The 25,553-nt window shown below is 37.2% G+C and overlaps 1 protein-coding gene across 4 annotated transcripts; it reads left to right on the top strand.

The window, feature by feature from the left end:
- Positions 1–1,459: 1,459 nt before the first annotated feature.
- On the top strand, positions 1,460–25,513 carry DDX46 (DEAD-box helicase 46). Of its 4 annotated transcripts, none has more exons than XR_007509719.1 (24): positions 1,460–1,564; positions 3,770–3,958; positions 4,236–4,376; positions 6,229–6,346; positions 7,245–7,410; positions 7,710–7,861; positions 8,171–8,284; positions 9,978–10,143; positions 10,490–10,610; positions 10,964–11,139; positions 11,586–11,707; positions 12,506–12,584; positions 14,406–14,488; positions 15,241–15,405; positions 15,750–15,912; positions 16,839–17,032; positions 17,604–17,741; positions 18,222–18,371; positions 19,002–19,199; positions 19,840–20,058; positions 21,867–22,011; positions 22,663–22,736; positions 23,535–24,886; positions 25,215–25,513. XR_007509719.1 is itself a non-coding variant. In XM_049829871.1 (24 exons), the coding sequence occupies exons 1-23, from the start codon at positions 1,548–1,550 to the stop codon at positions 23,580–23,582; spliced, it is 3,138 nt and encodes a 1,045-aa protein (XP_049685828.1). In that variant the 5' UTR covers positions 1,460–1,547; the 3' UTR covers positions 23,583–23,613; positions 25,215–25,513. The 4 variants fall into 4 exon arrangements, 3 of the variants coding, with proteins under 3 accessions (XP_049685828.1, XP_049685827.1, XP_049685826.1); XM_049829871.1 differs by having other exon boundaries at positions 23,535–23,613; XM_049829870.1 differs by having other exon boundaries at positions 23,535–23,613; positions 24,697–25,513.
- Positions 25,514–25,553: the final 40 nt, after the last annotated feature.

The raw sequence follows: 25,553 nt of genomic DNA, 5'->3' as shown, positions 1-25,553 counted from the left end.
TTTTTTCTGTGGGCATCCAACCACATAGGTGAAAAGACAAATACAGATGAATCCTGTTACTGGAGAAAGTAGCAAGCTAGCGAATGCTTTAGTTTTCAATCTCATATGAATTTTGCACAGTGAGAGGAAGGAAGTGTCATTCCAAATAGTCAGCTTAAACGCTGATAATCTGTAAAAATTTCTATTTAAGCTAAATTTAGTAATATTTTCAACTTGTAGTTTTCTGTTTAGAATCTGGACTTTCAGGTAATCTAGGCCAATACCTTTTTTAGCATAGGGAAACACTTACTTATTTTGGTATTTGTCTGCAGAAATTTTTTTAGGGAGCAGCAGTGTTTGATTATGCCTGTTTAAAAGTAAATGGCCCTGCTTTCTGATTACTCTTTTCTATTAAAGCTTCCTGCTATCGTTAGTGCTGCATTTCTGACTACTGAATTAGATATATGTTTGTTTAGATATACGTGGCATGAAAATGAGAAGCTTATGTTTTGATTTGACCATTTTCAGGGTTTTTTTACTGATTATTTTACAGTGAGTATTATGTTAAAGGTGTCCAGGGCTGGGCTGCAAAAGATTCTGACTTAGGTCTATTAGCACAAATATTTATTCAGAAGCTTTAAATCTGTTCATATTAGACAGGAGTTTCAGCACATTGAAATAGCTATCATTTAAGGTTGAGATATGTAAATAATGAGGTTGCTCAAAAGTTACGCTTGTTCTGACTCTATTTATATGCCTAAACGTAATAAGAATAAATTGCAAAAATACTGTGTATTAACACCTGCAAAAAGCAATGAATTTTTAATCTTCAGCATAAAAATTTTAATCCTGATCAGCTAAATACTAAGAAAAGGGCTGACCCACCTGCTGTATGTACGTTCAACTCAAGCCTTTGCACCATCCTTACGTGCGCGGAAAGACGAAGCGTGTTTTCTTCTCAGGCGGTGAAAGAAATCTTGCTGCGAGACCTAACGTGGAACTTTTCAGCCCGTAAACGCTTGGGTTTTTTTGTCCGGTGAGTTTGGGGTGGGCTGGAGGAGGCCTCCCCACCCTTGGGTGAGCGGGCACAGCACCAGGAGGGGCTTGTGCTCGTTCACCTCGGGTCAAGAAATGAACCCCTTTTATTCCATTTCTAACTTCTCCCTGTTCGTGTACATAACTCTCTTTAACGTTTATTGCCAAACTGACCGTTTTCTATTAAAAGTATATTTGTTACCCCCTTCCTTGGCGGTTTGTCCTGGCTGGGGAAGAGGGTCGTGGTGCGGCGGAGGACGTTTTTCACCGGGAATCCCGCCGGGACCGGGCAGCGGGGCTGAAGCCTTTGCCCGGGCAGTTGCGGCGAGCGCCGGGACGGTGGCAGCCGCCCGTTCCTGCCCGTTTCGCTGCTGCGCCCTCCGGCCGCCAGGGGGCGCCGCAGCCGGGCGGCGGGCAGGAAGCGGGGGGGGGGGGGGGCCGCAGACTTCCCGCCGCGCCTCTCGTCGTCCCGGCCGCTGGGGCGCGGAATGGCCGCCGCCGTTTAGCGCAGGGACCGCGCCGCCGCCGTCGCCATGGGCCGGGAGTCCAGGTGAGGGCAACGGGGTCGCCGCCGCCATCGGCCTGGCCCGCGCTCGGGGTTCGGCGATTCCCTCGGGTGGCGGCGCGGCGTGGCGGGGGGGGGGGGGTGGGGAACAAAGGGCGGCGGCGGGCCCGGCCACGGCAGGCCCCGGGCCCGGGCCGGCGGTGGGAGCTCGTAGCTGGTTCTGAGGGCAGGGCTGGGGAGGGCTCGGGGCTCTGCGCCAGCCTTCGGGGCCCCGGGCCGGCCTTCGGGACCCCGTCGGGCCGCGCGGCCGAGGCGCTGTGAGGAAGGTCCGCGATCCCCGCGGAGCCGCCGAGCCCCTCCGCCGCTGTGAGGAGCCGGCCGTGGGTCTGGGCCCGGAGGCGCCTCGGGGCTCTGGGCGGGGGGTGGGGGTGGTGTGGTGTGGTGTGCTGTGGGGGGGGTACAAGCGGCCGGTTTTGGTGGGGGGCGTTGAGTCCGAGGTGCTGGGGGTAACGGAGAAGAAGCCCCCAGCCTCTCTCAGCCCAGCCGGCCTTTGCTGGCTTGTTTTAAAATAATAGGAATGTCATATTTAGCTCGGTAGGCTTTTTTATCTGGATTAGACGTTTTTGCAGATTCGCATGTCTTTTGTCCCCTTGCAGCTGGTATAAACACCTGAAGAGGTGTTGTAACCCACTCAGCAGCAATGGGATCGTGTACTTTGTGTGTTTCGGGTCAAGCCTGTGCTGCCAGATGATTTGGAGCTGCTCACACCTGTCGGGCTTTAAACCAGCTCCAGAATTTGCAAGTGCTGTTGTGGCATACGTCTCCGTTTCCTAGTTTAATGTAACCATCAGATATTAACACTAAAACTGTGACACAGTAGTCTCCGCATGCAGTTGTGCCTGCACTGTAACAGCTTCCTAGATCCTTAACGGAGACTTATACTGTGTGAGGCACATGAGCTGAAATTTTAACAGCCGGCTTGGGTTCAAATTAGTGATTCAGTGAAGAGCTGGGTACTCCCATAGATATATCTAAATTAGTTTCAAACTAGCTAGGGCAGCAGTTGGTGCCAGCGGGACACTGTTAGAGACTCAGGCTGCAAAATCTCCTGGGAACTGAATGCCAAACTGCTGACGCTCAAGCTAGCAGGACTCCCTCGCTTATCACAGTACAGCTCTGTTTGGCTAAAAATAATAGAAAAAGTGGGTTTAAACTTGTATTGATTTTCTATTTTAATACCCACAAAAAGTTTTAAAAATGAAGACGTAGTAAGAGGGTGAGACTGAATAGTGGGTGGAGGTAGGTGGGGTGGGCTGCGTGTGCTGGAGTTGATGTTCATTAGACTGGGGATGATGAACCTGGAAATCATATGCTCAGCTTTGTTGCCACTGTAGAGGAAAACTAAAAAGAAATTTTTAGTTTTCTAAAACTAAAGGATTAGAAAGGGGGGAAGTACAGAGCAAATCCCATGGCATTTTGTGACAGAGATGGGAAAGAAATTAGAGATATCTAATGCTGACAGATGTTCTTTGCATTCAGTTGTACTGACGGTAGGCAGTATATGGATATTGTGCTGCTACTGTACTGATTCCAAATGTACATAGTACCTAAATATATTAAAGTGCTGAAATAAACTATATTATTTTTAGTGTCAATACTGTTGTAATACAACCCTGTGTGGCAATGATGGAAGGGAGAGAAGGAGGTGGGGGGCTTGAGGTCTTGCTTTCTCTGCTTCTTTGTGGATCCCGAGCCTGGCTACTAGGCCTTGTCAGGAGAAAGGCTCTGCGGGTCCTGGAAAAATAAATGGAAATATAAATTTACCTAGGTTACCTGAATAAAAGTCATATATTGTATAAAAAGCAACAAGGAACAGTTATATGTATTTGACAAATTTTGAGGTAGCTTCAAAGAGTCTTCATCTTCTCCTATGTATAATGGAAACCAGTGGATTTTCAAAAAGGAAATTGTTCTTGATGTTCTCTTGTTCTCATGATGTGCTTATAGTAGTATTCTAAAACCAAAACAAAAATTTGACCAAGTAATCCTTCTAGTTTCAGCATCATCAGGAGTGTATGTATATTCATCGGTTTGGCAAGATGATTACAAATGTTTAGAAATTTAAAAAGTCCAAGAAATTACGATAAATAATTTTTTTTTTGGCTTGTCCACCTAAATATGACAAATATCCTTTAACTGTAAATTGTTCTCATGCTCATGTTCATCTTTTTTTGTGAATTTACGATGCAGGCATTATCGGAAGCGCTCTGCGTCACGTGGACGCTCTGGTAGCCGTTCTAGGAGTCGTTCTCCATCTGACAAAAGAGGAAAACGCGGAGAAGACAGACGCTCTAGAAGTAGAGATCGAGAACGTAGACGTGAGAGGTCACGCAGTAGGGACAAGAGAAGGTCCCGATCACGTGACAGAAAGCGTCAAAGGTATGACTTATCAATTCCAGTCAAAGTAGATAAAAATGCCTGTTGTCTGAATATGTTCTTCCACTACAATTGGTTAGTTTGCTGTTGTTCATGTTAGATTTTACTATGCTTAATGTTTTTGCTTATTAAATGGTTTCTATCTCCTGGTGCTGGAGTTTGTAAGCTCTTGGTGGTCTTGATTATTGTTGGGATTCCTTTTACAACTGGTTCCTCAATGGCAGGCTAAAATTTTACTACGATCATATGCTAAATAAATACAATTTGTTTTCTGTGGCAGACGTTCAAGAAGTAGAGAAAGGGAACGGAGCCGAGAGAGAAGAAGATCGCGGAGCCGAGAGAGGAGGCGCTCTAGAAGCAGAAGTAGAGGTAGACGGTCTCGATCTTCCAGTCCAAGCAAAAACAGGAAAACTGAAAACAGGTATTTGTGTCCTCTAATTATAATCAATGTCATAGTGACAAAATATTGTAAAAGTATTGGTAGGATGGAGGGAATCATCAGGCAAAGCTATGCAAAGCTTTGGTTTATAGAATAAGGAGAATACTATGTGAGTGTACTGTTATGATCTTTTCCCACTGCTTAATGTGTCTTAACACAGTTTGTTGTGAGAATGTTTCTGTAAAAGAAAAAGTTCCAAGTTGTGGCAGCTAAAAAAAGCAGTTTACTTTAAGATTGAATTTCATTCTGAAAGTTTTGTAGTGCTTCATTGTTATCTCGGGTTCCAGTATCAATAAGTAATGTTTTGTGTCCCAGCGTGTATGCCCAAGTTAATAAAGTACAGGTGCTCTCTAGCACAGGCATTACATTGTAGTATAACTTTCTTCAAACTTGTAAATTTCTAGGGAATAGTAAGTTTTAGTTACCAGATTTACTCCAGTGTAGTGTTCTCAGTGATGTGCTGTATCATTTTCTTCCTCAAATAAAGCAATTTATTTCTTTGGAAATGTACAAGACTTTTAAAAAATGCAGGTAGGGTAGGAGAAGGGGATCTATAAATGGCATCATGGTAACATCTATAACAGGAATTCCCGAACTGTTACAAGTGCCACTGATTGTACCTGAGCTCAATGTTTAAGCCATTCTTTACACAAAAGGTGTTCTAAAGACTGTAAGTCAATAACGTTTGAAATCTGCTTTTTTTTTTAAAATGATATTTTTGCAGAAAAATAAAGTATATAGTGTAACATTTCAGTGAAGCTCAAAAAGTCTGCTTTGGTAAAGCCACCACCTGTTTTAGATGCTGTTTGTTAAATTCTGTGGGTGTGCTTAGTGCTGCAGTCAATACAGATTTGACAAGTACTGGTCTTAGGGGTTTATAATTGAATAAAACTGTCTAGTAAATAGACTTGGTAAAGAGGTGAAGCTTGAACTTTTGTAGATGTTGAGTTTAGAAATGTGTAAAAACTTACTACAGGTTATGTTCCTTTAAATATATTTTAATGGATTTTTCAGATATAATTACAAACAGCATATAATCATGCTATACTGTAAAAGGCGTGGGAAGTCTGTAAGTTTTAACAGCAGTCTGTATAAAGAATAAGCAAGTTGGTGACAATCTAGAAATCGTGAGAAGCTGGAATCACAAAGTCTTTTGGAATAAGTGTATGGTTTGTATTAGAGTAGCTCAATGAGATTTAATTGGCTAAAGTGAATTTTACATTTATTGTCATGAGTTAGCACATGGATGCTTTTTTTTTTCTTTTTTTTTAATTGGAAGCAAGGATAATAAAATCTGTGACAAACGGTTTTTATATTAAATGCAAGTCTGCATGTTACATTTGAGTTACATAAGTAGCTTTTCCCAGAGAGAGGTGGTTCTATGTCCTTCAGCCAGTACTGTACGCTCAGGGGGACATTCAAGCTTCTGTGGCAAGATGCTAGATCACTTTACCTTTCTCTAGAAATTCAACAAACAGGAAATTTTTAGTATCTCTTTTCTAAGCGCTGTCTTCAAGGAGGTGTAAAAAAACCTGCAGAACCACTAGCGTATCAATTATAAGTGTTTGGAAATGAAGTCTGCAACTTCCCCCTGTAGAGAAATGAGAAGAACAGAGCTAAAGCATGTGAATTGGTGGATTGCATTTCTGGTAGTAGTTAAAGGGAATATTTCCATAACATGGCACAATTCTCTGGGAGGCAGTGTGCTTTGTAAGGTATTTGAAAACATAAGCCTGTACAGGGTGTTCATAGTTCTGTTTTTATCCAGCACATGTGTATCCCTGCCCTAAGAAAAGCTGTAATGTTCCAAGAAATCTTTGATCTTACTTTTCAGATCAAGATCTAAAGAAAAGACAGAAGGTGTGGAAGTTTCCAAAGAAAAGAAAAAAGACAAAGAAGACAAAGAAGAAGAGAAGGATAAAGATGCCACCACAAATACCGTGGCCACTGAGGTAGAAGCTTTTAACACTTATAAATTTATAAGATAAGAATTTAAACCAGGAATTAAGTTAGCCATAGATTACTGCATCAACAAAAGAAAACCTGTTCTTAGAGCTGAACAAAATCCCCACTGAATGAGAGAGTGTTCTCTTCAGTAACACAAACTCCTGTCATGGGGTACACTTCCAGTTCTTGGCATAAGAAACATTCTTCTCAGTTCAGGATTTCAAACTGCTTAGACTGTGAACCACAGGCAAGTGTGAAGATCTCACATTTTTCACACATTAGGTGTCAACAGATGAGCTGAAAATTTTTTTGGCCTCTGGACCCAGGCAGCAATCAAAGAACAAAGGGAGAGGGAAGCTCACTTTGCCTTGTTCCATGTCATGAAAAGATGTGCCTAGATGAAGAATTCCCAAACTAGCCCTTCTAGCTAACTCTTCTAGACCAGCACGTTGTTACTAACGCTCCTTTGTTAACAGTGGCTGCACTGTCAGTGAGAGCTCCCCAGGCATAAACCAATCACAGGTTTTTGTACTAGAAGGACTTTTGGAAGTAGAGGGTAACGTGATAATTCTTTAGTCTTTTATGGATCAATGGCTAAAATGAGTTGAAACTCACTGGTGTGAGTTACGTTTTTTTTCCCTAGTAAATAAAGGAAAGTTTAATTTGCTATTATCTTAAAAATTATATAGCAGCTACTATCATGTAAAGTAAAATAGTAACTGCATTATTTTACTTTAAAATATTATAGTTGATGTTAGTATGTTTCATTTACTTCTGTTGTGATAAGTTTGTGGATGTCCAGTCTCCTACAGCATGCTCACACAACAGTTACATTTGTTTGAAGAAGCATAGGCTAAAGCCAGTGGCCATTTATTTTCACTATTTGGTTGTTTTTTATCATAGAATTTTGATCAGAACAAACTAGAAGAAGAAATGAGAAAACGAAAAGAAAGAGTGGAGAAATGGAGGGAAGAACAACGCAAGAAGGCTATGGAAAACATAGGAGAACTGAAAAAAGAAATTGAAGAGATGAAACAGGGGAAAAAATGGAGTTTAGAAGATGATGATGGTATTTAACTTTTTATATAGGACAGTTAAAATACTTTTGTTCCTAATGTTTTTATTATATTATCTTTAAAGCATTTAATTACTTCTCAGAAGGTGAACTATAAAATAACAGCCTAAATCTAGTTGTGGCTTCAAATGGTTTAAGATACAATTGAGATTAACAAACTGGAGAGATTTGTATGAGGAAAAATGATACAGTAATAAAACCGGACTGTAGTTATTTGGGTAGACTAATAATTTAACACATGTGAGCACTTCTCTCTTTCCCTGTTTTATTCCCGTCTTTCTTGCTCGTATTAGATGATGAAGAGGAAACTGCAGAAGGAGAAAAAGAAGGCAACGAGGTTGAAGATGAAGAATTAGATCCTTTGGATGCTTATATGGAAGAAGTAAAAGAAGAAGTCAAGAAGTTCAATATGAGAAGTGTGAAAGGTGGAGGTGGGAGTGAAAAGGTGAAATCACTTATTAAGATTTTTTATCTTTGTCTTTTAAAAATTACTTAGTGTTTTAATATCAAAATGGCTTTGAAAAAAGAGAGGATGTGCAAAAAAGCAAGAAGTAAGTTAGATGCACTTAATGCCTGTTTGCCTTAACTTTAATTTCCTGGTGCTTTTATCAAGCATTATTCTGATAAAATTTCACTGAAGGAATTGAAAAAAACCCAGCATAATGCATTCAGAAGTACAAATATTCTATATATTTTGTACAGTATGTTTTTTGTTTTATACGCTAGTGCAATAATTTTTCTTAACTTTTTATAGAAAACTGGACCAACTGTTACCAAAGTAGTAACCGTGGTGACAACCAAAAAAGCAGCTGCAGAGTCAGAAAAGAAGAAAGGGGAGCTCATGGAGAATGACCAAGATGCAATGGAGGTAATGGAAGTGTCTTGTATTTCTACTGTGAAAAGGCAATGTGCCTCTGATAAGAGGCATGAGAATGAGATTTTTCCATCTCCTAGGAGATAAACATTTAGGTATTTAATTCGCAGCACACTGGTCAGAAGGTTTTTTGATCTTATGCAGTTTCTTGTTACTTGTACTGTTTGGGGTTCTTTGGTTTTGGGTTTTGGGTGGGTTTTTTTTGTTGGTGGTTTTTTTTGTTAGTTTTTTCTTGTTTGTGTTTGTTTTTTTTTAGAAATTGCCATTGCCATTTTATTGTTCAGAGGCAGTGTTATACAGATGAGAACTGAATGAGTGCATCAGGTTGCCTGGCTTTGTATTTGTTCTTAATATGGCTGGGCTGGTGTATGTCACGTGTAGTGTGTGTTCAGTTCATGTGTTTATGTTACTGAAATTGGGCAGGCAGTCCTGGTGATCCTGTGTGTGAATGACCCACAAGCTAGCATAGAGTGTTTATGTATGTATACAGCTGCTCAGTCTGCACATTCAGTTGCATGTATCTAATCTGAAAAAAATTAGGTTTACAGTTCTGCTGAATTTTTTTGTAAGTAGAAATATATTCATTCCCGAAATACCTGTAAGTTACAGATCTCAAAATACTTCGTAAATCATGATGAGACATCTCTTTTAGCACAAATGAGAGGTAGATGTTTTCATTTTACAGTTTAGGAAAGAGTAGAAAGGAGTTTGATTCTGCCTGGGGCTACAAAATGCTGTGCCAAGTCGTGTTCTAGTAGAGGGCACCCTAAACCAAATATATAAGCATTGTCTGTTACAGTGGCTGTAACTAACAGTGTTTTAGTAGGAAGAGGTGGTACAAGTAGATAAATGTAAGCTGCCCTTTCTGGATGTGGGTTCAATGAATTGGTAGATCTCCCCCTAGTCTTTACAGTACACATTTTTCTGCATGTTGAGCAATGGCAGATGAGCATGAGTATTGAATTTTAACAGCACAATGCTCTGGGATTCTCATAGAGCCATCTTGCTCAGGGATTGGACCGGAACTTCTCAGAATTACTCTTCTGTGACCAAACTGCCTTCATAAAATGCTTTCAGGAGAATAGGAATATTGAGTGCTTAATGTGGTTGTGTGTGGTATTGTAGGCCTGAATAGTAGTTAAGTGTATAGGTATATTGCTGTCCGGGGGGGTCTGAGACAGCCTTGCCCAAATCGTAGACTAGATACCCTGCTAGCACTGTAGCTCAGCTAGGTCATGGTAAGCTCTATGTTGCTGCAGTTCCAGTGTTAGTAGAACTCAGCTAGTTTAAAGCTGAGTTGAGTGCATCTGTCAGAACTGTGACTGCAGTGGGACACAAATCAGTGGTATGCTGGCTGGATTTTTTTTCTTAATATTTTCCTCTTACTGTTTCTGTTGCACGGCAGTGATTATTTCTGAATGACAAGGCTGGTAGTATTCATAAAGTCATGAAAGTGATACAGCACACAATGAAAGTTAAGGTTTGGGAGAAACATGAAAGAAATAGATGAAAGAACAGTTGGGACTCTTCTTAAACTGAGAGCGGGTTTTCAGTGCCTGGTCTAATAGGGTAAGAAGTAACTGTTGAATTGTTGGAACATCTGCGTGAAGTTCCTTTGTAAATGAAAAAACAGAGCCTCTCAGAATATCATTCATACTAATTTACACACAAATTATAATCTATGCAGTATTCCTCAGAAGAGGAGGAAGTTGATCTTCAGACTGCCCTGACTGGCTATCAGACCAAGCAGAGAAAGCTGCTAGAACCAGTGGATCATGGGAAGATAGAATATGAACCTTTCAGGAAAAACTTCTATGTTGAAGTACCAGAACTAGCTAAAATGACTCAAGAAGGTAAGGACAAATACAACCAGAACACCTTGGTTACTATTGAAGAAAAGAAAGATGGATTTTGATGTGTAGAAAAACAGCAAATTCTTTTGGAATATAAAGAGCATTTGGAGCAACTTGGTATACAAAAACATTGAATCAGTCAGAACCCTATTACTTATAACTTCATATCATTATATATGAGGCTTTCAGTGAAAAATTTACCAGAGTACTTTCCACCTGCCTCCTGTATTTATGTATAACAAGCTAATTCTGGTGGTGCTAAAACTAATATTTCATGTTCAGGGACAGATCAAGGTGGTAGAGGAAGGTCAAGTTTGACTCTGTTGTAATGCAAACTCTATTTCAGAGGTGAATGTGTACAGGCTGGAGTTGGAGGGAATTACAGTCAAGGGAAAAGGCTGCCCCAAACCAATAAAAACCTGGGTACAGTGTGGTATTTCCATGAAGATTCTCACTGCCCTCAAAAAGTAAGCAAGCACTTTATGAACTATATCATGCTTGATTTTGCTCACTGTGTTCTATCATATGTTTATGAGAAAAACCTTTTTCTTTGTTGCATAATGCAACGTGCCCATGTTTATAGATGCTACATATATAGTCATCAGTGTTTATCACTCAGTATGGCACTATTATTATGAACTATTCCTTCTGCCATTTGTATCATGCTTTTACTGCTCATTTTTAAGCTGTGTTTTTTGAATGGCACTGATACGCATATGTAAATACAAGTATGCAAATTTTTTTAGCATGACTTTGTGATTCACATCTGTGAAATTTTGTGTATTTTATTCTTAAAATATCTTTTTTTCCTTTCTTTAAGACATGGCTATGAAAAGCCCACTCCCATTCAAACCCAGGCTATCCCAGCGATTATGAATGGACGTGATTTGATTGGCATTGCTAAAACAGGAAGCGGGAAAACTATTGCATTTCTGTTGCCCATGTTCAGACACATTATGGATCAGAGAGCATTAGAAGAAGGAGAAGGTCCCATAGGTACAAAGCTTTTATTTTCAAGATTGCTATTTAAATAAATAAAAACTCAACCGTACACTTCAGAAGGGTCTTCAGTTCTTCACTTGTTTATAGGGAGGAATGGTTACTTACTGATCACCATTTATGAGTGGCTTTTTTTTTTAGTTAGTTAATGATCACAGTGCTATTTAATTTGTTCGTGATCACTTTGCTATCTAATGTTGTTTCAAGAGCACTTGCATGTCCATGTATCTGGAAAGGGAGACCTTACTCCTTTGATTTTGAAACTTTGACCAGATTTCCTCTCCATCCTCGTACTGTCTTAATTCTCTTTTTCTTGAAATTACATTTTTAAAAATATATATAAGTAAATTGCTGTAAACATTATTACAAATGATTAATTTTTGTTGTATAATTAACAACATCTCTTATATTACAATGTATGATGAAAATGCTTTGCTTTTCAGCTGTCATTATGACACCTACTCGCGAGTTGGCTTTGCAGATTACCAAGGAGTGCAAGAAATTCTCAAAGACACTTGGGCTTCGAGTTGTCTGTGTTTATGGAGGAACAGGAATCAGTGAACAGGTACACAAAAGACATACCTTACTTGTCAAATAACTCTTTAACTTTATTAGTTAATGTTACTTTCTCAGTGGATTTAGTTCCTTTCTCTCTCCCGTAAATCCAGTACTTTTGCAGCCTTCATTATGGATTTTCTCTGTATGAATGGTTGTAATGCAAAGGCTTAATCGTTTCCACCTAACTTAGCCTTAAACGTACTAATCTTGAAAATTCTCAAGTATGGTCCTGAAAAGTTTCAGACTGTTTCTTTTTATGTATGTACTGAGCATGGCAATAGTTAAACTATTAGTGGGATGTGATAGTTTGAAAGTTATTGAGAAGCTATACTTTTATGAGAGTTCTCCTCAAGATAACAAAAGCCAGAAAATGTTAACTTTCGTTTATTGCATTATGAAATATTGCATGTTAGAGTAACTTAGAGATTAATTTCAAGGGGTTTCCCCACCTGCATTTATGGAAACAACAGCAGTGATCATCTGTGATGGAACATGGTTTATTTAGTATCAGTTGTCCCCGATAAACATGTGACACTTCTTATAGGCCCTTAACTGTATAGAAGTCATATCCCTATTATAACAACTTCAAGTTGTCAGAAGTTACTCTTTTGGAAAGCAAAGTTTTCCAAAGGCTTAAAGAAACTGCTGCGTAAAATCTTTACATAAACAATTCACATTAGTAGAACAGCTGTATTACAGTGTATGTCGTTTTCTTTTTTGCAAGTTGATACATGTTTTAAAAAAAACAAACAACCACAAAGCAAAAGACCACTCTAATAGTTTGTTTACTATGTTTTGAAATCAGATAGCTGAACTCAAAAGAGGTGCTGAAATTATTGTTTGCACACCTGGACGTATGATTGACATGTTAGCAGCTAACAATGGTGAGTAGAAAACCTTTTCCTATGGAGATTTTTTTATATTTGTTGTGTAATTCTAACAAATTCAAAAGATCATGTATTTTGATAAATGGTCTTATGGAATTTTCTTATATCTCTTCAGGCTGCACTATCTAGCTATTGAGAATGTATAGTACTAATAATAGGTTTAATAATACATTGGTTTGACTTTTTTGGGGAGGACAGGAAATACTACATTCTTGAAGAGTTTCTGAGAATGTTTATCATTGTTAAACTTAAAATGTGCTGGTCCAAATTTTTTAAATTCAAGTCATTTAGATAAAGGTTATATAAGAGTTGCTTATTTTATCTGCCCACTGATGCTTTATTATTGTTAGTGTAGCTCAGCAGTTACGCACTTTTATGTAAAAGCATCTGACTGCCTTTATCTGTTGGTTTTAAAAAACAAACAGACAAAGAAGCCCTCCCTAAATAACTGTTCAAAAGCAAAAGAACTGACCTTACATCAAATACTCAGATTGATTAAACTGAGCCGCTGCAGCTTTAAGAGGTTTTGTCCTAGTGTAACCATTGCATGCTTATTAGATAAAGTTTTATTATTAAATTATTCCACATCAAAACCTCTACTAAACTGTTGACATTATTTAACTTCTGTGGAAAAAGTACCTTCAAGACATATAGAACTGGGCTTCCAAGACTTAAATCGTCAAAGGTAGGTACATTAATGCTGTTCCCAAGTAATTTTACAAAGTTATTATTTGGGGATGAAAGTGTTAAGATGTTAAATAGATATGTAGATTTTAAGAAATATTTATTTTGTTCCTTAAGTATGAATTCCATATCTTAAAAAAACTCAGCGCTAAATCTCTAAAAAATAATTTGAGGATTCAGCTACAATTTGCTGAAGCTGAGAGGACCAAATTCTACTGTAGTTTGATAGGCACAAGTCTGAGTGATAGTTGTCGAAAACGTGAAAAATCTGTTCCATTCTGCGAGCATTTGACAGTGTCACTCCACAGTTGTTTGGAACTGAATGTGTTCACATGTTAATATTGTTTGAGAATATGATTCTTAAATTCTTGAGTTAAATCCTTCTCATGAAAGGGAATCTTAGCTATTTGTTTGGGAAGGGTGCTAATTATCCTGTCCATCATAATTTCAAAATGTTCACAGATATACAACTTGCTTATTTTGTTTCCAGCTGTCCCAGAGTTTGGGGTGGTTCTTAATTTTACACTTAGTAATGTTACTGGGTAGGTTTTAATCTTTAAATATTCATTTTTAAAAGACTGCTTACTCTGTTTTATGCATATTATTAGCAGTTAACTAGAATTAGTATGATTATCCTCAAATAGTTATTTCTATCTCCAAGGAAGCATTACATATTATATGTGTAAAAGGAATTTTTCTGAGGCTGCAACAGTTAGCACTGGACTTTGCCTTCCACACATGCGCTGTAATCTCTAATATGTTTTTTTCTAGGTGGCGCTGTCAGATAATGGCTGATGTGGCTCCTTGCTTCATCTCAGTCTTAGTTTTATGATGTGTTTTGGCGAGGGCAGTTTTCTGAATTTTACAGGTTCTTCTGGCCCTATGATGGTATGCAAGAGAAGAGTTTGACAAAATAAAGGGCCTTGTGCATACTTACACATTTCCCAGAATGTATATGTGATTAAAATGAGAACATTAAAATTCACATTTAGTGAATTTTTTAAAAAATTAATTAATGTCTTTGTTAGAAGATAGTGAGACTATATAACATTTTTTTAAAAAAAATTATTCCTGAGGGAAACTAAATTTCCATTTGATTTTGTTTCCCATGTGTTTTTTCCTCTCCTTTCACAGGTCGGGTAACAAATCTCCGTAGAGTCACATACGTTGTACTTGATGAAGCAGACAGAATGTTTGACATGGGTTTTGAGCCTCAGGTAATTAATGACTTGAGTGATATTGCCACAAGATGTTGTTTTCCACTTAAAGGATTTTGCAATGCTACGTTATTATTACTCTGCCAATGAGTATTCAGAAAGATGTGCTACATATGGACAACAGTTTAAACTGACTCTTTAATTTTTCTATTATCCTCACATGCTTTGTTTTCAATAAATTCTTACATAGCTTGGATTTTTCTCTAATATACTTTTTTTTTTTTTTTTTTGGCACAGTAGTTCTGGGTACTTGTGGCCATGTTGTAACTGTATGTAATCCCTTGATGCAGGTGTCATATTAGTAGTTGAAGCCTGCTTATAAAGTCTTTGATGTCTGGTGGTAATGTCGTGCAGGAAGCAGGAACAAAACGTTGAAAATGTTGGTGAAAAATTACTTGCTGGCAGCTTGGGACGTCCAGGACTCTTTCACTTGTCATCAGGCTATATTGTCCCCCAAAACTAGAAAAATTCCTTTATTTTGGCTCTTGAGCTGTAGGGTTTCTGCTGCATGTCTTAATATTTCTGCTGGGCTGTTGTTGGGTTGTATATTGCCACTCAACTTCCCTTTGAATCCAGCAAGTTATGCCTGTCTTCAAATGCCAGCACCTAGGTCCCAAGAGGAAATCTGTAGAGAAATATTTTGTAGTCTGTGTAGTGCTGATACCACCTAACTTTAAAGACAACAGCTCTCTATCTGTATGAAGTTCAGTTACAGTACTTGGATATTAACAAGGAATGTTCTCTTAAACCAGGTTATGCGCATTGTAGACAACGTCAGGCCTGATCGTCAGACTGTCATGTTCTCTGCTACTTTTCCCAGAGCTATGGAGGCGTTAGCTCGGAGAATCCTAAGTAAACCTATAGAAGTGCAGGTCGGAGGCAGAAGTGTTGTCTGTTCTGATGTGGAGCAACATGTTGTGAGTATCACACATCTGCCTTGCTCATCTTCTCATTTGCTTGCAAAAGATTATTTCCAGCAATATTGAATATAAACTAATATACCCACAGAGCTTTTATTTTTTAGAAGTTTAGTGACTTTGTTAAAGCTGAACTCAGGATAAACTAACACCCTAATCTGCAAATGCAATGTGATAGCTTTTTTTTTAAAACTTGTTCTTATACCACTAAGCTGAACAGCAGTTTTGCCACGAGCTGTGGAAACAGCCTGAAAAAGTCATCTCCTGTACCTGCCTGAATGTGTTTAATGACTGAAGATACAATTTATACTCTTTCTGCTTTGCTTTTGTATGTCTTTTTCCAGATTGTCATAGAAGAGGAGAACAAGTTTTTGAAGTTACTGGAGCTGCTGGGACACTATCAGGAGAAAGGATCAGTTATCATATTTGTAGATAAACAAGAACACGCTGATGGGTTGTTGAAAGATTTAATGAGAGCCTCTTACCCTTGCTTGTCTCTTCATGGAGGTAATTTGCAATCTTAAGGATTTATATTAACAACTCCAAACTAGAATATTGGTATTCAGTAGTTATAAAGAATAAGTTACTTAGTTCCTGTATAGTACCAATTATTATTTCTTCCTAAGCAGCTTTTGCTTTATAATTGGGAAAGATATTTGTCTCTTAATTTGAAATAGGCATGATAGCTTTCCATAATTACTCTTTATTGCTCCCTGGGAGATGTCATCAGATGCCAAGTCTTGTCTTTGTGCAGCAGGATTGTTACTGAGAGTGAACACCTCTCGGGGAATATTACTAACTACTTGCTGCTGTAGAGCAGTGAATGCCATTGGGGGGAATATTATATGATATTTTTATTTGAGATTCCACAATAATAGCAGCTGTTGTTTCACTTTTCTGCCATCAAGTAGTAATATAACAGCAGTAGTTTAGTAGCAAGAGGAGGAAATCTCTTTAGAATGTTGTCCATCCCAGAGTATTTTAAAACTTTCTATATATAATGCTTTTAAAAATACGGTAACCAATAAGTACAAAACCACTGCTCATTTAGTGCAACAATGGAAGAGGGAAGAATATGATCATTCTTCTGAGACTTCTATTGCCTTTAGAGAACAGAAAAAACCTCCAAATGATGTCTCCATTTAATATAAGAAGTCACATACAGAATCATATTAAAGAAACTTTTGAGGATCTTGGTATGGGAAAACATCTTTTTGTAGTGGAAAAACTAAAAGTTTTGTTATTCTGGATAGTAGACTAAGAGAGCGATTGTTTGGGCTAATGTATGTTGCCTGTAAAAGAGTGAATGTATTGAAATTTTATTTGCTTAGGCTTTCAGTTGTTTGAGGTTGGAGGGTGTTTTGACCTGTGTACAAATTCTTTTGGCTCAGAGCAGAGCTTTATAATTAACTGTTTTGTCTGGTTTCTTGCAGGTATTGATCAGTATGACAGGGACAGCATAATTAATGATTTCAAGAATGGAATTTGTAAACTTCTGGTGGCCACGTCTGTAGCAGCAAGGGGCTTGGATGTAAAACAGTTGATGCTGGTAGTCAATTATAGCTGTCCCAACCATTATGAAGATTATGTGCATCGAGCAGGCCGAACTGGACGAGCTGGCAATAAAGTATGTATAATCAGTTGTCTTTTGGTTATTACTGAAAATTTTTCCTTATTGATTGCTTGATCAAAGTGTTCCTAAGGCATAGCTACAGAGGGAGTTGTTTACATTATTGGTGGGAAGAGGGTTTTCCTTTAGAGCACATCTAAGGTTTTTGAGTGATCGTGTGTAAAATATATTCTGAATATTAGCACTGTGAAGATTGGAACTTGCACATTCTTCTGATGTATGAACGTTCTTTTAAATCCTGTTTGTGGCTGAAAGTTTGGGTGTTTTTCACTGTTGGAAATGTGCCCTACTAAATTTATAAGATTTTATTTTCCAAACTTTTAACTATGACAAGATTGAAAGGAAAGACTTCAGTTTCTACCATCTGTGGTTGATTGTCTCTGTATCAGCTTCCTGGGAAATGACATTATTCATTCTACGTTCCCACTAAAAAAAGTTTATGCGTAAATATCATAGTTAGTTTTATTGACCAGAACAACTGTGTCTGTGCAAGGGTGCTTCAATAAATTTAGAGATAAAGTGTCTTCAGGGATTTTTCTTTATTATCTTTTAAATTAATTTTGACCAGGGATATGCGTATACATTCATTACTGAGGATCAGGCACGGTATGCTGGTGATATCATTAAGGCTTTAGAATTGTCGGGGAATCCAATTCCTACTGATTTGGAGAAGCTCTGGGCTGACTTCAAAGACCAACAGAAGGCTGTAAGTAATTCTTTCTTCTGTAGTGGGCTTTGGTCTGGGTTTAACGCGTATGCATGTGGGTCCACTGGTACAGTATACATACATGAGTCATCTCACTGACTTCATTGAGAACACATACGTATGCTTAGGTAAGTGTCTATTTTCAAGATTGGGATCTTGAATGTCATTTACAGGACTGTTCTTGAGAATTTAAATATTATCATCTGGTATGTGATAGAGAAATGCCTACTGTATAAGGGGCACTTTGTTTTTTATCAAAATTCACATAAAAGATAATGAAGTTCTTTCACAGAATTTGTATTATTATTTCTAGAGCTCCTGCCATCAGAGGATCTTGCTTATGCTGAGAAGAGTGACTTTGGAGTTTTTCCATTAGATATTGCTTCTTAAATAATTTCAAAATTATTTGTATAATTTTATAGTTATTTTATGACTACTGGACATACTTCTCTGTATGAAAATACATGTTTTTATTTTCAGGAGGGAAAGTTGATTAAAAAAAGCAGTGGATTCTCTGGCAAAGGTTTTAAATTTGATGAAACAGAACAGGCTTTGGCTAATGAAAGAAAGAAGCTACAAAAAGCAGCTCTTGGCTTGCAGGATTCAGATGATGAAGATACAGCTGTTGATGTAAGCACCTGAAAATAAGATTTAACTTGCTTCAGGAATTCCAATATATTTGTTTTTTTTCCCAGTAGGTTACATAATGTTGCAGATTTTTGTTACTCCATGTCCTATGCTACTGATTTAGTTAAATTGCATGAGTATACCTCTGTGTATTCTTCTTCGATATAAAAGATATATAGCTATGAAGATCTTGAAAGTATCTTTCTGACTTACTGATATTTTATACTTAATAAATGTAGTTATGTAAATGTCACAGAAATTCTTTTCTTTGTAATATTAATCTTGTGTAAATGAAATAGAACCATTGCTCTCCATTACAAACATTTTTTACTTGCACTGTTTTAAAGAAATTCATAGTAGCATTTTCTATTTCTAAAACCTTACTAGATTCCTTTTTTAATGTTTGTTAAGAGTCATTTTTGTGGCTTGGAAAGTAAACACTTATGTTCAGACTTTTTCCTAATGATCTGTTCATTTTTCTGATCTGTAGTTCTGGACAGGCTTCTACCATTCATATAGGATTAATTTCTTTAAAAGCATGTAAACTAAATGCACTTTAGTGTTTTCTTTCTTTAGGATGATAAGATTATCTAATGGTAAATGCAGTGATGTAATAATAATTATTTTCTTTAGATCGATGAACAAATTGAAAGCATGTTCAATTCAAAGAAAAGAGTAAAAGACATGGCAGCACCAGGAACATCAAATGCTCCTACACCATCAGCTGGGAATGCAGAAAAATTGGAAATTGCTAAAAGATTGGCTTTGAGAATCAATGCCCAGAAGAATCTTGGAGCAGAGGCACAAGTATTGGTCCCCTTCCACTTTAAGGTCAGGCTCTTTAGAGAGCAATTTTTTTCTTCTTCTTCTTTTTTTTTTTTTTTTTTTTTTAAATAAAAGCAATTCCTTTGTTCTGTGGCTGCCATTTTATTTAGTGCTTCTGCACACTAAAAATATACTGCATTATTTAGCTCATTTGTGCTGGGCTAACTCAGTTACAAGTTGTAGGATTTGTAATTGTAATTTGTAATTTGTAGTTGTAGGATTTGTAATTTGTAATATGATAATAAGATTTAATACAGAACTGGAGATGCTTTGTCTGCCCTGGCAAAGAGTTAATTCATTACTGATAAAATTACACAATTAGGTTTTGTCAGCTTCAGCAGAGTTGCAGAACATCTCTCTCTGTTTGAAGCACGTGTTATACAATCCATTTAGATTTAGGTTAATGTGATCTGGATTGTCCAAAGGTATTTTGAGCTGAAGATACAAAAGACCAGTAAGATCTTTTCTGTGCAGATGTGAGGGGAGTTATTATTGAGAGGAAGGAAAGAAGAGAAAGAGAAGTTTGGAGAACGTATTTATTAGGTGGACAATTATATTACATAAAAAGCTTTAATGAAACCCTTGTTGGTTTATATAGGACTTCCTTTGGCTACCTTGTTCTCAACATGGACCTATATTTTTACAGGATGTGATGCAGCAGGCTACAAATGCTATCCTGAGAGGAGGCACAATTCAGGCTCCTACTGTATCTGCCAAGACCATTGCAGAGCAACTGGCTGAAAAAATCAATGCTAAGCTCAATTATGTACCCATAGAGAAGCAGGAGGAAGAGAAACAGGATGGAGGACAAAATGAATCCTTTAAGAGATATGAAGAAGAATTAGAGATCAATGACTTCCCACAGGCAAGTAACCATTTTGCTATAATCAAGTGTAAATGACCATTATTTAACAAAGGCTATCTTCATAGTTTAGACTATGATTATAACAATAAAATATTTTGTCTTTATTTCTTATCATACCTAATTGAAATTACTACATTATCTGTGATTATTTCTCAGTTTATAGATACACAGTGCTTTGGTCATATTCCAGAGAATATCAGAAAAACAAGCATTCCTTATCATACAAAAATTGTTCCACCCTCTGCCACTGACTTCTCTTCTATCTGAATCTTTGACACTGTCTGGCATTTTATTTCAAAGGTCATACTACTGTGACTGATACTGCTGCCTGCTTTTTTATTACCTGAGTATTTTTGCCATTCACAATATTGCTGCTCTAGTCTACCTCATCTGTTATTTTGAGGATTTATATTCCACAGTATCAAGCACAAATTCCTTGTATTTATCTTTGAGGTTCTGACCATGTTTGCCTTATTTTATCAGGTTGTTGTGTTATTAGTTTGTTACCCTTCCCCTCTCAGAAATCCTCTTAATTCTTATCCTAAGCGGTTTCTCATTCATAGAACATGTTCTAGATTTTATAATTTTGCTAAGGATCGTTCAAACCCTTTAAGGATACGCTTGCTAGGTACAAAGCATTGCCTGCCCATAATGGCTAGACAGGTAACTGTTCTGTTGTCTGCATGTGTGTGTCTGCAAATAAATAAATTGTAGATCTTTAGATTACTTTTTTTTTGTAGAGCTGCACTAGAAAGAATAGCTCTCTTCTGGTCGTCTTTTTGTTCTTCAATATTTTGTAACATCTTCTCTGAAACACTGATGTATATATGGCAGTTCATCAGTGAGGATCACCACTGCTCATTATGTCCTTTGAAAATCTCTATAAGGAAGTGGTACTCCTCTTGTACTGTATGCGTGTATAATACTGAACACAGTGCAGATCTGAGGTGACAGAGATAAAGTAAGATAAAATGATTGCCTAAAGCAAGAATGACAGCTGACTCTGTAAGCTGGTTTTTATAGCAGTACTACACAACCATTCAATACCATCGCGTGTCAGATACGCATAGGGTAGGCTTCCCGATTACGGGTGCAGTCATTTCTGAGAGTCAGATTAATGCAATTGTCTCAGTCTACAAGTAACTTAAAAACAATCTACTAGATGCTTTCTAGTAATTTCATTGTCTAAATTAATGGGATGCATTTATCATAATGAAGTATTTTTGAGGATATTGTAGAGATTTGGGACAATTTTTACAGGGTTTTGAGTGTTTGGCAGTGTTTATTCCTTAGGCTTTATTTATGAAGATTTTAAGGTTTACTTATTTTTGTCTTTAACCAATGAACTATGTAGAAATAAATAGCATTTATTTTGTTAAAGGGAAGTAATTGCAGCCATTGACAGTGTATGTTTGCCCTTGAAGTCTATTCCTGTACAAAAAGTGCTAAATAAAATACTTGAGTGCTGCTTTAGAAAATCGCAAGAAAAAATAACAAGTTTTTAACTTTAAGTGTAGCAACATGGAAGGTCTCTATAGAGTTCTTGCTTCAATAGTACTATGCATCCATTCTCTTTTTTCCTTCTTCCATAACTTTATCTTGCTGACATGAGGCAGATGTTTTTTAAATATACTTGCATAAAAATAACTGGCTAAAATTTCAGTCTACATTTTTAAAGTAGAATGACATGACTGATTTTCACAGTGCAGTGTTCTTGTTGTTTGTCTAAAATGTCAACTAACCTTTGGATTGCCATTTTGTGTGATGCCTTTCTCCTCATTGATCCTCCCATATCCTTTGCCTTGCAGACTGCCAGATGGAAAGTTACCTCCAAAGAAGCACTACAGAGAATCAGTGAATATTCTGAAGCTGCTATTACAATCAGAGGAACTTACTTCCCTCCAGGCAAAGAACCCAAGGAAGGAGAACGAAAGATTTATTTGGCTATAGAAAGTAAGTATTCTTTTTATAAATGTTTCACTTAAAGATAGGAGTCTAGTTTTGTAATTAGACATGGAATCTCTGTAGTTGCAGTGTTCAGGTGCTCAGTTACAGACCCACTGTAGTTAACTTTGCAATTACTAAAGAAACAGTCATTTATCTTAATACACTTTGTCAAGTGATCCATGGCGATCACAGATGCTTCTCCTCAGAAGACTGCCCTGCCACAGAACAACAGCAAAATGGAATCAGTTTTGGAGGAGAGGGAAAGAAAAAAAGAATAAGCACAAAGATGTCTGTGCCCTGTTAAATAAGGAAGAAAATGGATCGGGGCGGGGGGGGGGGCTGGCTGTTAAAGGTATAAGAAATTACATCCACTACCACACAAAAACATTGCTAATCTCATGATGGTTAAGTAAAGTTTTTCTCAAAGAAACCTCTAATCCTAGGTATTTCTGAATAGTGTAACTTATGACTGTGTTTTAAATATCTTCCTTAAAACAGAACACAGTCTAGCTGTGACAGTCTGTACAATACTAGAGTGTTCTTCAGCAAATAGCTTAGGATATTCAGCAAGTTTTATCTGAAAATAGCAAGGAGTGTTTATTCTGTGGGCTTCACATACAGAAAATGTTTAAGATAGTAATATTTTCTTGTCTTCAGGTGCCAATGAACTGGCTGTACAGAAAGCAAAGGCAGAAATCACACGACTTATAAAAGAGGAGCTCATCAGATTGGTGAGTGAAATGTCCGGAATGCAGAGGGAAAGTGCCTTAATTTATGCTTTGTGAGATTGATTTCTACAAACGTTGACGCTCTGGCATATGTTTTCATTAATATCAGGGGCTGGGACCTATAGATCTCAAAAACATTGTTTCATTGAACAGCCTAGAAAATATATTGCTGTGTTCAATCAGCCAGATATACGGCTATTATCCAGCCAGCAGATGGAGATAACACATTAACAGAGCTTTTTGAATGAAGACCCCTTGAAGAGTTAGGTCCCAATAAATTTCCTAATTTCAGCACCATCAGGCAGGGGAGAGGCGAATTATTCCCCTCATTTTAATACTTTATATGTGTTGAGAGATTTGTTTTGCCATAACTTCACAGCGTACCCAGCTAATAATCGTCTATGTTCAACATACTCTGTTTTCAAACAAGATACTGTCTTGAGAAATTGTATTTTGAGTTCTCTGGTTGAGGAAACCTTGGCTTTCTCTAGAATAACCTTCAGTGATACTACATTAGACTTGACAGTGTCTTTGGCTTTTTCTCTTAAGTAGCCATTCAAATCAGCAGTCAATTCCAGTGGTCCTGCTGTGAGACATTATTGATAGTTTTGGGGTTAGTTTTTGGATTTGTTTTTGGTTTGGGGTTGGTTTTTTTTTCAAAATTGTTGACCTTCCCATAAAAATGTTTTCCAAAGGAAGGTGATTGCTAAGGAATTGCTAATGTACATGTAATGTGGATTTATTGAAATTCATTTATCCCTTTTCACTTCAAACTGTGATTATGCTCTTCTTTATTTGCAGCAAAATTCATACCAACCAACCAACAAAGGAAGATACAAAGTTCTATGAGTATTTGGAGTTATCTGTCTGCCAGTGGCTGGTGCGTGAAACTTTGTGGCTTCTGTTGTTTTTGCTGTTTACACTGCTTATTGTAAATTAAGAATTTTTTTATTTTGTCTTGCGGACATTTTTTAACAGAAAATTGATACTTGCTGAAACATCTTAATTCTCTCCACTAAAGTTATCAGTCTTAAAGCAGACCAGTTTTGGCGGAGCATGATTTAATTTAAAATTGCAGTTTATATACTTTTCATCATAAAGAATATAAAATAAAACAGATTTTAATTTTTCTGACAGACTATACTGTTAAGTAAATTAAACACTGTTGGGATTTGTGTTGGAAATTGTTAGAATGTACCTGCTTCATATTGTGGGGATGGTTCATGCCATATCAGTTTATACTGGAAAAATTATAAAACACCAAAATAAAGGCAGGCTTTTCTCCTGATCCATAGCATCTCTCTGGCTGGTTCCACACACATTCGTTCCCTGTACAAATGTCCCCCTAAGGTCAGAGAGTCTTGCAGTGATCAGAGTAGAGAATTTTATCCAGAAATACTTGAGGTCTAGTTTTAAGATCTTCTTACCCTTTTCACATCCCATGTTGTCTTTATCATCCAGGTAATAGAACAACTCTACGGGGTTTTTGTAAAGTGAAATGTTTTGTAGTATGAAAATAGTTTTCCTGGTTTTTTCTAAACATCATAATTTTAGGATTTATTTTTTTTTTCCCTCATTCTCTGACATAAGAATGAAAGCCTGTTTAGTTTAAAAAGAAATTCTCAGAAAAAAAGAGAAACCTCTTTTGTAATGGAATATGACTTTGTCACTTTTTTATAGTATTCTTATATATACATTTAATGTGATTTTTCCCCCAGGGTTGTCGTCTTTATTACTGTTAGGACATGGCTTTAAGTAAAAATGAATAATATTTATGAGTGAATTCCACAAATATTGACTATCATTGCAGTCAATAAGCTACTGGGACAAGACCTTTGTTTTTGAGGTCTCATCCCCGTAACCATTAGTATTCATGATGGACACTTACTACTCTTAAGCATTTAACTTTCCTGTCTACTTATCTGGAGCCTAAGCGGTAGCAATTTGAATCGTCTCATTCTAGCAGCTGCAAGACTTTCAAGATGATGACTTGCAAAAGGACTTTTGTAGAAAGCTTTTCTTACCTGACACATTGAGAAGAAATGTGTCATTTTAAAACAGCTGTGTATATACTGCTTTAACCCTGGTGAAGACAAATCATAGATCCTGCATCATGGCTGTATAAATTCACAACTTCTGTTTCCCAACTTCAGGTAATTTAAATGACTATTTCTGTTTGCATACAACCGTCTGTTACTCTAATGTCAGCGTACCTTATTTGCAATACAGGAAATGAAAAGTAATGATTATACCAACTAACAGTATACATTTAGGGTAAGAACACCCAATACTTGCCAATATTAATACATTGAGTAGAACAAAGAGAAGAAGCACACACACAATAACACTTCTCAAAATTTAAACCAGAAATCTCAAACTAAAGCCCTATGGTTCCCTTTAAATACATTGGTTTTCCTTCTGTTAAGAACTAGGTTTTGCTATGTTTCATACAACTTGTTGAATTGTCTGACTTTTTGACAGTGTCCCCCCTGAAGAGTGACAGATTTTGGTGTATTTAATGAAGAGCACTTTCAAGTTTGGACAGCCTGACACTTCTTTAAAAACCTTGTTTCAAAATGTTCATATATATATTGGTATCTCCTAAAAACGGCATGACGGAGACATTTTTTGTGATTTCCAGCTTTGCACTGTTGGATTTCAGAGATGCAACAATGTATAATCTTTAACTTCCTGGGGTTTTTAAATGCAATGTCAATATTCCTATGTTTTTTAAAATTCCAGCAAAAATAAAAATAATTTCAATGTATATTTTTCAGAAACTGTCTTTCTGAATAGCTTATCTGTTTTCTGCACTTACAT

Source organism: Accipiter gentilis, chromosome 26 (genome assembly GCF_929443795.1).
Source record: "Accipiter gentilis chromosome 26, bAccGen1.1, whole genome shotgun sequence".
Taxonomy (NCBI): domain Eukaryota; kingdom Metazoa; phylum Chordata; class Aves; order Accipitriformes; family Accipitridae; genus Astur; species Astur gentilis.
Note: the sequence above shows the minus strand (reverse complement) of the source record. Positions and strands in the feature narration are given on the sequence as shown.